The sequence below is a fragment of the Hylobates moloch genome, unplaced genomic scaffold (assembly GCF_009828535.3).
Source record: "Hylobates moloch isolate HMO894 unplaced genomic scaffold, HMol_V3 SCAFFOLD_5, whole genome shotgun sequence".
NCBI lineage: Eukaryota > Metazoa > Chordata > Mammalia > Primates > Hylobatidae > Hylobates > Hylobates moloch.
Window position 1 is genome coordinate 101,804,418 of NW_026652280.1, and position 12,719 is coordinate 101,817,136.

Here is a 12,719-nt window from a genome sequence, read left to right on the forward strand (position 1 = left end):
ACTATTCACAATAGCAAAGACTTGGAACCAACCCAAATGTCCAACAATGATAGACTAGATTAAGAAAATATGGCACATATATACCATGGAATACTATGCAGCCATAAAAAAGGATGAGTTCATGTCCTTTGTAGGGACATGGATGAAACTGGAAACCATCATTCTCAGTAAACTATCACAAGGACAAAAAACCAAACACCACATGTTCTCACTCATAGGTGGGAATTGAACAATGAGAACACATGGACACAGGAAGGGGAACATCACACTCTGGGGACTGTTGTGGGGTGGGGGGAGGGAGGAGGGACAGCATTAGGAGATATACCTAATGCTAAATGACGAGTTAATGGGTGCAGCACACCAACATGGCACATGGATACATATGTAACAAACCTGCACATTGTGCACATGTACCCTGAAACTTAAAGTATAATAATAAAAAAAAAATTATATCCATGTGGTGTCAATTAGCAGATTCCTCAGCCTCTCTATTCCCTTTGTAACTCAGTAGATCTACAGCCTTAAGCATATTCAGGGTTCAGGTTTTTTAAAGCAGATTACTTCAAATGCGGGATTGTCTACTATCAAGAGTACATGTCTGGGTGTCTTTTTCTTATGTGTCAGCTACGAATGATCATTGTCCCTTCTTTAGGAATGATTATTATTTGAGACAGTGTCTTGCTCTGTTGCTCAGGCTGGAGTGCTGTGGCAGGATCATGGCTCACTGCAGCCTTGACCTTCCTAGCTCAAGTAATCCTTCTGACTCACCGTCTTAAGTAGCTGGGATTGCTGGTGTGTGCTAGCATGCCTTGCTAATTTTTTATTTTTTGTAGAGATGGGCATCTCACTATGTTGCCCTGGTTAGTCTGGAAGTCCTGGGTTCAAGGGATCCTTCCACCTTAGCCTCCCAAAGTGCTAGGATTAGAGATGTGAGCCACTGTGCAGGGCCAGGAATTATTATTTTTGATTTACGCAAATATTTAACTATGATTACTCACTTGTTTGCTATTTCCATTATTTATCATTCTTTGTGCATTAGGGTAGTTTTCCTTTTACTTGCGGTACTGTACTTGCTTTTGAGTTTTCTTTAGTAAGAGTGTGGTGGGAGGTAAATCATCTTAGTTTTGTATATCTGAAAATGTATTTCATCCTTTTAATTTTTTTTAAATTATGAAGTAATTTTTCAGACACATTAAGAATAGAGAAAATAGTGTGATAACTACATATGTATTCATTGCCCACTTTGATGATGGTCAATACATGACCATCTTCTTCCACTTATAGTGCCATCCACTCCTATCCTTCATTTTTGTTGGGCAAATTCCAAACTTCATATAATTTCATCTCTAACCATTTCAATTTGTATTTCTAAAAGATAAGGACAACCTAAGAAGCCCATAATCACAACGTTACTATCATATCTAAAAGTAATTAATAGTATTTCTTCAATATAATCAAATATCCAGTCAATATTCACATTTTTCCAGTTGTGATGGATTTTTTTTTAAGTTTACTTAACCAGAGATTAAATAAGTTACATACAGTATATCTGATTGATACGGCTCTAAAGGCTTTTTGTTGTTGTTTTCTTTCTTTCCTTTTTTTTCTTTTTTTTTTTGCTTTTTGTTTTTTGTTTTTTCCGGGTTGTTTTGTTTTTGTTTTTGTTGTTTTTCTTGTTTTTGTTGTTGTTGTCATTGCAAGACAGAGTTTTGCTTTGTTGCCTAGGCTGGAATGCAGTGGTGCAATCTTGGTTCACTGCAACCTCCACCTCCCAGGTTCAAGTGATTCTCTTGCCTCAGCTTCTTGAGTAGCTGAGATTACAGGCATGTACCACCACACCCGGCTAATTTTTGTATTTTTAGTAGAAATGGTTTTTCATCATATTACCCAGGCTGGTCTCAAACTCCTGGCCTCAAGTGATCTGCCCACCCCAGTCTCCAAAAGTGTTGGGATTACAGGCATGAGCCACAGCACCCGGCCAAGGCTTTTTAACTGCGCAGCTTCACTCTCAATTTCTTCTTTTTCTCCTTTCATTTTGTTGTTGTAGAAAGTGGGTCATTTTTCCTGTAGAATTTCCTACAGACTGGAGTTCCTGATTGCATCCATGTGGTGTCAATTAACAGATTACTCAGCCTCTCTCTTGCCTTTGTAACTTGGTAGATCTAGAGCCTTAAGTATATTCAGGGTTCAGGTTTTTTAAAGCACATTGCTTCAAATGTGGGGTTGTCTACTATGAAGAGTACATGTCTGGGTGTCTTTTTCTTATGTATCAGCTCTGAATGATCATTGCCAACACTGGGTAAATCCAACTCTGCCTACACTTCTGCAGATAACAAGTCTGGAGAAAAAACGTGCTTACCCTATTGACTGGTCACACTTCAGATTCATGACCACTAATCCAACTGCACATTCAATACAAATAAGAGAGCATTTGCATGTTTCAATGACCCCATCTACCTTCTTATCAGAATCAGTGGCCGTACACTCTGCCTTCCTCCCACTACCACGAACTTTTTATGTTCCCAGCAGAGGTCCATCCGTCCTCTTTCACTACATCCCATTCCCCTTGCTTTTTTCACTCACTACAGAAATGCTTCTCTTTTTCTTATGCACCATCATTTTTTCTGTTTTCTGGTCTTTTCGTTCTGTACAAGTATACTGTTATTTGTCTGACCTTAAAGAATTATTTTGAGTTCATTCTCCTCTGCAATCTTCTCAATTCTCTGCTTCCATTTACAGCAAATTTTTTTAAGAAAAGAATTTTTATGGATATATAATATTTGTATGTACTTATGGGGTACATGTGTGACATTTCTATCACCACAAGTATTTATCATTTTTATGTGATGGGAATATTTCAAGTCCTCTCTTCTAGCTATTTTGAAATATACAATACACTGTTGTTAACTATAGTTGCCCTACTCTGCTATCAAACATTAGATCTTATTTCTTCTATGCAGCTGTATGTTTCTACCCATTTAGATAGAAGAGAAGCAACAAATGGTGAATCAATCACTCTAATTTTCTCCTTTTGAGGCATGCATCTTTTCACAAGTTGTACAGGACAAGAGGTACAGCCCATCAGAATATTTTTGTTCAAAACCTAAATAGCTAATCAGAGCCTTTAGAAGATAAAAATCAGAGCTCAGAGTATTTCTAAGGTAGAGGTACCTTCTAAACATTCCAGGATTTCAGTTAGAACCCCATATTTTAGAGCGTTTTCTTCCTGGACCATTTTTTCTTTTATCTGAGGTCTCTAATTGCTTTGGGGTTTTTTTGGTAAAAATACAAAAAAATTAGCCTGGCGTGGTGGCAGGCGCCTATAGTCCCAGCTACTAGGAGGCTGAGGCAGGAGAATGGTGTGAACCCGGGAGGCGGAGGTTGCAGTGAGCCAAGATCGCGCCACTGCACTCCAGCCTGGGCGACAGAGCAAGAGTCCGTCTCGAAAAATGAATAAATAAATAACAAAAAATTCAAAAATTAGTCGGATGTGGTGGTGCACATCTGTAATCCCAACTATTCGGGAGGCTGACGCAAGAGAATTGCTTGAACCCAGGAGGCAGAAGTTGCAGTGAGCCAAAATTGCGCCACTGCACTCCAGCCTGGGTGACAGAGTGAGACTTCATCTGAAAAAAAAATTATTGGAATGTTTTAATATCAGAATTTCTTGGGACCATTTGGGATTCCAGAATCTCTTTCACGTCAGCTGTCATGTGAGTGTGGGCATAGAGCTGTCAATTATTCTTTCTCTTTAGTACCAATATAACGTACAGTAGCTACTAATCACTCTAAATCAAGTAAATTCTTGCTCTAGTATGTGTTAGAACACAGGTTGAATTCTTTTTTATTATGCTTTAAGTTTTAGGGTACATGTGCACAACATGCAGGTTTGTTACATATGTATACATGTGCCATGCTGGTGTGCTGCACCCATTAACTCGTCATTTAACATTAGGTATATCACCTAATGCTATCCCTCCCCCCTCCCCCCACCCCACAACAGGCCCCAGTGTGTGATGTTTCCCTTCCTGTGTCCATGTGTTCTCATTGTTCAATTCCCACCTATGAGTGAGAACATGTGGTGTTTGGTTTTTTGTCCTTGCAATAGTTTGCTGAGAATGATGGTTTCCAGCTTCATCCATGTCCCTACAAAGGACATGAACTCATCATTTTTTGTGGCTGCATAGTATTCCATGGTGTATATGTGCCACATTTTCTTAATCCAGTCTATCATTGTTGGACAGTTGGGTTGGTTCCAAGTCTTTGCTATGGTGAATAGTGCCGCAATAAACATATGTGTGCATGTGTCTTTATAGTAGCATGATTTATAATCCTTTGGGTATATACCCAGTAATGGGATGGCTGGGTCAAATGGTATTTCTAGTTCTAGATCCCTGAGGAATCACCACACTGACTTCCACAATGGTTGAACTAGTTTACAGTCCCACCAACAGTGTAAAAGTGTTCCTATTTCTCCACATCCTCTCCAGCACCTGTTGTTTCCTGACTTTTTAATGATCGCCATTCTAACGGGTGTGAGATGGTATCTCATTGTGGTTTTGATTTGCATTTCTCTGATGGCCAGTGATGATGAGCATTTTTTCATGTGCTTTTTGGCTGCATAAATGTCTTCTTTTGAGAAGTGTCTGTTCATATCCTTTGCCCACTTTTTGATGGGGTTGTTTGTTTTTTTCTTGTAAATTTGTTTGAGTTCATTGTAGATTCTGGATATTAGCCCTTTGTCAGATGAGTAGATTGCAAAAATTTTCTCCCATTCTGTAGGTTGCCTGTTCACTCTGATGATAGTTTCTTTTGCTGTGCAGAAGCTTTTTAGTTTAATTAGATCCCATTTGTCAATTTTGGCTTTTGTTGCCATTGCTTTTGGTGTTTTAGACATGAAGTCCTTGCCCACACCTATGTCCTGAATGGTATTGCCTAGGTTTTCTTCTAGGGTTTTTATGGTTTTAGGTCTCACATTTAAGTCTTTAATTCATCTTGAATTAATTTTTGTATAAGGTGTAAGGAAGGGATCCAGTTTCAGCTTTCTACATATGGCTAGCCAGTCTTCCCAGCACCATTTATTAAATAGGGAATCCTTTCCCCATTTCTTGTTTTTGTCAGGTTTGTCAAAGATCAGATCATTGTAGATATTCAGCATTATTTCTGAGGGCTCTGTTCTGTTCCATTGGTCTATATCTCTGTTGTGGTACCAGTACCATGCTGTTTTGGTTGCTGTAGCCTTGTAGTATAGTTTGAAGTCAGGTAACGTGATGCCTCCAGCTTTGTTCTTTTGGCTTAGGAACAAAGGTTGAATTCTGATCAATATGACACTAATACCTGTGCCCTTAGGCCTTGCTCTAAAATGTCCTCCTTCCAATGCAGAATGACACATTGCCTCCACCCTATTCCTTGACATTCTTTTGAAAAAATATTTGATGAAATCAAATCAATTTTCTGTCTGGTGACTGTTTGGAGCTCTGCGCTGTGGTTGCAGAGATGGTCTGGCCCCCTCTCCTCTTTATATCCATCTGCTTCTGTTCTATAAGCCACCCTGGTGAGTTTGGAATAACGCAGTTCTCTTGACAACCTGCCATAGCAAATCAGCAATATCTCAGGATTTGGGATCTTAACTAGGAACTGTATGTCACACCTGTGGTCCCTGCCCTGATCACCTCTCTGGGATGACATGGGTGTGTAAACAGAATATCCGAATAGATGTGATGAGTCCTGCATTGACATAAGCATGCAGAGTGTGAAATAGTCTCAGGAACATTGGACAAGTCTCCCTTGAGAAGGTGATTTCTAATCCTAGACAAAAAGATGAAGAAGTATTTGTCCACACACTCCATCCTAATTTTTATGTGCCATTGCCAGTTGGACGGAATATTATCAGATGAAATAAGAACTGGAAGAATAAAGGGAGGGCAGGCTCACATTAGGGGTGGCCAGCTACCTTCTGGACTGTAGAGATGGATTGAAGGTCCAGCAATCCCACCCCAGGGAGACCCTCTCGTCTTTTGGGAGATCAGGACTTGAGTCAAGCTCTTCAGTCATTTGCATTATTCTTTTTGGCCTAGTTCCAGATTCTGGTTTCCAGATTCTGGGGTCCTCTCCTAAGCTTCACAACCTGCCTCCCAAACTGAAGATTTTAGATTTTGCCTGCTGTTTACATGAGGTGGTATTGACCAGAATTTGCACAAATGCATTTTATAATAAAAAATAATATAGAGTACTTATTATGAGCTGGGATCCAGTACTGCTATGTGCTGGGTAACCAGGAGATCTGAGGTAACAGTGTTTTCCTTCCATGATTCCAAGTCTGGATGGAAAGACATCAAAGAAATTTGAGGTAATGTAGCCACTATGGTAGGAGTGGGGTCAGGGTGAGGGAGGCGCAAATGAGGCAGAGATCATTTCTTTGGGGTGAAGGGATAGTGGTTGACCATCTAAATGTCTAAGAGACACTGACATTAAAGCTCAGTCTTGAAATGTAAGTTAATGAGACAGATGAATTATTAAATGACATCCGGCAGAGGCAGTGTTTGAAAGACTGGTATTGAGGCATGAAATGCTGAGATATATTGATGCAGGGGTGTGTTGAGCATTCTTGGAATAACAGCAGCTAGGTGAACAGGAGGGATTCAGAGAGTGCTGGGGAGAGAGGAAGTCAGGCACCCACCCTTGGGACCCTGGCATGACGGTTCTGAGCAGTGACCAGCAGTCCTGGTGGAGGAGAGAGGAGGACAATGGGGGAAGATGGTTCTGGTTTGGAGATCTGCAGGGAAGGTGTGGCCCAAGGAAAGTGGGCAACAGAGCTAAGAGAGGAAAGAGAGCAATTCTGGGGTGGATGATGGGGGGCAGGCTGCATAGAGAAGGCAGCAGGGGGCTGGGAGGAGAAAATGAAAGCCCAGGGACTGCAGGTCTCTGTGAGTTCCAAGAACAGGTGGAATGAGAATGAGAAAGGGAGAGAAGGAGAGAGAAGAAAACTAATGCTCTAACACTGGGATTTGGAGGTGAAAACTGCAGATCAGTCCTGAAGGCTGACGAGGTACAGAATATGTGCAGGAAGGAAGATTCCTGATAAGGAGAGGAGAGGCTGGTCTGTGAATAGAGGTGTGAGTGTGGAGTGGAACAGTCATTCACAAGAACAAATAACTCATCCTACACACTTCTGCTGGTGGAATGGAAAGAGAATTTTTGAGATGGTTGCTTGATTCCTCCAAGAAGAATGTTTGACTGACTGAGAGGTTAGCTGGAGACTGACCAGGGTGGTAAGAATGATAGAGACAGATGATGTGAGCCTTAAGGAGGAATACTAAGAGCAGCTGCACAGAACACCGCCTGGAAGTGACACCAGGTGAACACTGACCCTGTGTTGTGGCCTGCATGGAGAGACCTGCCAGTGCTCTGCTAGGACAGCACTGCCTCCTGCTTCTTTCTGCATCCTCGGCCCATAACACACTGCCTGGCCTGGGGTAGACTACCAATAACAAACTACTCCATTACCTGCCAGATAGAGGTGCTGCAATTTCTCATCATAGTCAGCATGAGCTTTCTGTGTCAGTCCTTAGGGCATTTCTGTGGTGCTGCCTTATTCCAGCCAGACTCCTTATTTGGACTCCTGGACTACTTTGAGCTCCTCAAAAGCTGGAATATTCATTCATCACCAGAAACCCAGTCCTGGCATTTAGCAAACCATCGAGGACAGCTCAGCTTCAAGGTGACTCCCTCTCACTTCCACAGGATCACCCACATAGGCACATGCACACAAGCACACAGCACAGAGAGAGGACACAGCCCCTGGAGCCCAGGCCACAGGACAAGGGAGCTCATCCTCAGGGAACTGCTGAGCATCCCATTCGTAGCCACAAGGGCCCTGAGCCTGATGCCATCCAGGAATCCCTATGTGAGTGGTTTCTGTTTCCCCAAGCCCTGGAGAACAGCTGGGGTGGGAGTGGGAGGGCAAGAGCACACTGAGAGATGCCAGCTCCTTCTCAGTGCAGTATCTGAATGTGTCTGAATGATCCTGGTCCATGCCTTGACAAGGAGGAGCATTGCTGTGACCTGGCGGAGGCCTTCTACCAACTTCCACCTGGAACCTGCCATGGTGGCTGCATTTAGGGAGCGGGGCAGAGGCGGACACCAGGACCTGTGTGAGAGGCAGCTCAGCTCTGCTGGAGGCCACAGGGGGAACGTTGCTGGAGGGACATTACTCCTGGGTGATCCACTGGATGGGGGTGGGGGAAATTCTCCAACAAAGTTAACCTGGAATTGGCAGTTTTGACAATGTAGGTCACCAAAGAGAAGAAGGAAATAAGGCAAGTGTCTGGTGGGAGGAGACACTTTATTGTTCCTGGGGTCTCTGGAGGCCCCTTGGTGGGGCTGGGTCACTGGCTTCCCCCGGAACAGGGCGCCGCTCCGTGGCTCTGCTTGTGGTAGTCTGTGGCTATGTCTCCCAGCAAGGACAGAAACTCAGAAAAATCAATCTTCTTATCCTCGTTCTTGTCTTTTTTCTCAAAGACATTGGCCAGGTAATTTGTGCCCTTTTTGTCCTGTGAAGAGAAAAACATACAAACAAGAAAAATTCAATCACAAACAAGTTTTGGGCTGGGAGGGGAGAGGAGGAGGCAGAGATACAGACAAGTGCCTAGATCTGCACAGGCGTGGTGGTGGGGCTGAGAGCACAGGGTGAGTGGGTGAAGTTAGGGTGAGGACGTGAGTGTTATCACTGGAGTTCTCTAGGGAGACTTTTTGTCTCACACCTCAGGATGAGAGAGGCAGGTCCTGTCCCGAGGCGCTCTGTTAAGTGACCTTGGGGAGAGAAGTCCCCTGCCCCAGCCTCACTCTTGCCTGTCCCCAGCCTTTTTAAGGGCACTGCCTACCTTAGTTCTTACCCCAGGGCCTCAAAATTGGCCCTCAGTCTTTGTTCTCTTCTTTCTCTGACCTCCTCTCCTTTCTTCTCTTTTTCCACCAAACTCATCTTCTGGGTTCCCTACTTTTGGTCATCTAGACCCTTTGGTGCCTAGTAGCCCACAATTTTTTTCAGACTTCCTAATGAGTTTTCTTTATTGCAAAGATGGCTATTGATTTCTACTAGCAATGGAACTTCTAGTGCTTTGCCAGTAATCTCAGGGATGTTGATGTGAGGCCTTCGGGAAGCAGGACCTGAGCATGTGAGTTTTGGTCTCACAGAGAGAGGGTCAGTGAGCGCTGGGAGGGGACTGTGCACTGCCCTCAAGCTGCACACTTTGTTGACCAGCTAATAACCTCCTTTATATCTGTAGAACTCTTTCCCATTTTCATACTTTTTCGCCTACCATCCTTAGATTCCCATATGATCCAAGCAATAAAGCCCTATTTGCAAATGGGAAACTTTTCAATCAGAGGATGAGGGTGACCTGTCCAAGGCCACATAGCAAAATGTATCCTCCAACATTCAGAAGCTAGACCCCAACTCACACAGGCACTGAGGAAGTTGGGGAAGTTCTCCTTCATCATCGTCAGCAGGCTTGGCTTGTCAATCTTGTCATCACGTCTGGTGTATTTGTGAAACATGTCGATCATGCCTATTATGGACGTCTCAGCTTGAGTGTTGTTCATCTTTGCTTTCAAAAAGGCTTCAGGAAATAAAGACAATCAATTTTTTCCCTTCATTTAAGTTAGGGTCTCTATTTGGGAGTGTTGGAAGGAGGGCTGAGGACAGAGTAAAAACACGGATAAGGTGTAGCAGAACGAACTCAATTTTTTTTTAATGTGATGGGCTAAGTTGCTCAAAAATGAAAGAATAGGACCAAGTCTGAGACCTGGTCCATCCTGGCCAGGGCCAAGAGGAGATGCAGGAGGATGGCGGAAGTCCAGCTGTGGACAGTGCTTCAGAGAGGGAGAAGCAGGGAGAGTCGGGGGCCAGCAACACATGGAAGAACTAAGCTGGGACCCCCCAGCCTCAGCCAGCACATGGCAGACCCCACTCTTAAAACAGCACCAAATCCATCTCCTCCAGCTTCACAGTCGGGGCGAGAGTCACGGGGGCAGGACAATGGCCTTGGTGATCTGGTGTCTGACCCTCCTGGGGTGCTTCAGGAACCCCAGTTCCTGTGGGCCCCACCTTGACTCAAGTGCACGCCCTGCATGACACTGTGCGTGCAGGCTCCAGGGGCACATGTGAGCGTGGACGTGAGTGTGAGCAGGAAACACAGTCCTGTCCCGAGTACAGGGGGCCCTTCTTGCATTCCCTTGGGAATGAGAAACAGGAATGGCCTCTGTTACAAGGAGCAGAAAGAACTCCCTGGTTCTTAAGCTGCTGGATGGGGTGGGAGTGAGGTGGGAGCCGCTTCATATCTGCTCTTGGGAATTATCTGCACCCTCTGAATCACCAAGGCCTGACTGTTTAAATAAAAATATCTGACTTCCCAAAGCAGATCTTCCAGCCAGCAGTCAGTGTGGGCTGGCCTGCACCCCAAGCCTGAAAAATAGGACAGTGCAGCTCTCATTTCCCACACTTTCCAAAGAACCAGAAAAGGACCTTGGCTAACGCATACGGGCGTCTGACAATAAACCCAACACCTCTCAATGCAGGAGAAAGCTCCATGCTGGCAACTGACTAAGAGGAGCCACCCAAAACTTTTTGAATCTGAGGCCAAGGCCAGAGGCCAAGCCCTGTGCCCAGAGATTGACTGAGAATTTACAGGTCCCAGGCCTGGGGGTTTGGAGAGCCTGGAAAGCATTCATAGGGGACCCTTAGCCCTCTTCCCTCTGTGGGGGCGGAGCTGGGGAGGGGATTCAGCAATGGGGATCCCAAAAGAAGGATGAATCCAGGGAGGAAGAAGACAGGAAGGAAATGGAGGGTCCTGTGCTCAGGTCCCACTGGGGACATTTCCACAGGAGTTATCTCAGTAGACTCCAAAGGAGCAATGGACAGGTTTGGTCCAGCCGCCTGGCTGTACGGATGTGGGCTCTCGGGCTTGAGTGAAGGTCACACAGCCCAGCTAGTGGCAGAGCTGGCCTAGACCCGGGCTTTTGAGTATTTGTCCACAGCCCTTTCACCTCCTACAGCCAGCATGGCAGGCTGGGCCCTGGGCACTTCTAGAAAATGCAAAGAGGCAGGTGTGACTTACTGGAGCTGGGAAGCATTACGAGGAGAAGGATGAGTGAGATGTCTGTGTTTGGACAAAGAGCAGTCCTTTATAAGGCTCAGCCTGGCTCTTCCCAGGGGCTGGGAGGCCTGAGACCACATCTGTCATCTGTTTCTTGGAGAATTGCCCCACATCAGGTGGGTGGGACACACCCAGGAGGCTGTGCTCAGGATTTCTGGCCAGGGTCCCAGGTCACCAGGTCCCACCCCACCCCAGAGACCTCACCTAGGGCCTTCTCTGGCTCAATCTTGATTTGAGGGTAAGGCAGCGGTATATGGGTAGTAGCAGGTCAGGAAATGGGAGAAAAGAGCACTGGGCCTCTGGACCCAAAGAGGATGGAGTTTCAGACTCCCGAAGGCAGCATGGTCTTGTTTGTTCCCTCTCCCAGTCCTTCCACACATTTGTTGTGACAGCCTGTTCTATGACCCCACCGCTTACTGAGCATTTTAATGTCTAGATATCAAGATACCTGCTGCTCTTGCATCCTCCTCAACCCTCCCCTCATAGTCCGAAAAGGCAGGTGCTGCAATCTCTATTTTAAGAAAGGAGAAGTTGAGATGTTCCCAAGTTTACTCAGCTAGTAAACACAACAAATCATCATATGAACAAAGAAAAGCCTAAATCAAATCCTTACTCTTATCCCCTGTGCTATCAGTCTTGGGTCACATCAGGATCTGCCCTATGGGAACTCAAAGTCCAGGGAGGGAAGCAGGGTTACTTCATTGCTAACCATTGGTCAGCCCCTCATAGAAGCCCTGGATTTAGGTGGGGGGGCTGGGGTCAGGGGCCTCACTATCTAGGTTGAGTGGTGGAGTGACCCCCCATGGAATGAGCCTGGAGGCAGGGAGTGGGAAAAGTTCTTTCCTGCCCCATGGCACTAACTTCCCAGAAAGCCTTCAACGTTTTTCCTCCTCCTATGCAAAACAGCCTGTGTAGGAGTTGGGAGTTGTGCCCTTGGCTATAATGTGCCCTAACCTGCTGTGGAAAGGCTGACCCAGCTAGGGGCAGAGGGTTGGGAAGGCATGGGAGTCCCTGGGGCATGGTGAGGAAAGGGAGATGATGAATCACTGAAATGGACTTTTTCTGCTACCCCCTTCCAATGTTCCTTGTAGGCCACAAGAGGTCCTGGTTCATTTAGTGCCAGACCCTTAAGCACTCTGGGGCTCTCCATAGAGCTGATGTGATGTCTCCCCAGGTGGGACCTATTGTCTCCACCCATCATCTTTCTTCAACTTCCTTCTCTGTCAGTTTTTATGTAACCATGGGGACCTGTTTCTCCCTCTCCCAGTTTCCCATATGATGGCAATATTACTTTTAGTGGCAAAAGATACACACACACACAAACAGAGAGAGAGAGAGAGAGAGAGAGACAGAGAGAGAGAGAGGAATACTACTCAACCATAAAAAGAATGAAATGATGGTTTTTGCAGCAACATGGATGGAACTGGAGGCTATTATCTTAAATGAAATTACTCAGAAACAGAAAGCCAAATACTGTGCACCCTCATGTGCAAGTGGGAGCTACATCATGCATACAGATGGAGGTAGAGAGTAGAATCATAGACACTGGAGACTGTGAAGAGTGGG

The 12,719-nt window shown here is 45.2% G+C and overlaps 2 protein-coding genes across 2 annotated transcripts in view; one reads left to right on the forward strand and one right to left on the reverse strand.

Annotated features, from left to right (window-relative positions):
- Positions 1 to 12,719, forward strand: part of LOC116469401 (protein S100-A15A) — a 52,702-nt gene that overhangs the window by 1,619 nt on the left and 38,364 nt on the right. The gene's annotated exons all lie outside the window — the stretch shown is intronic.
- LOC116469399 (protein S100-A7) lies at positions 8,326 to 11,156 on the reverse strand. The gene is made up of 3 exons (XM_032154568.2): positions 11,115 to 11,156; positions 9,460 to 9,617; positions 8,326 to 8,552 (listed from the first exon to the last, which is right to left on the reverse strand). Exons 1-3 carry the CDS (start codon positions 11,128 to 11,130, stop codon positions 8,388 to 8,390), a joined length of 339 nt encoding a protein of 112 aa, XP_032010459.1. The 5' UTR covers positions 11,131 to 11,156; the 3' UTR covers positions 8,326 to 8,387.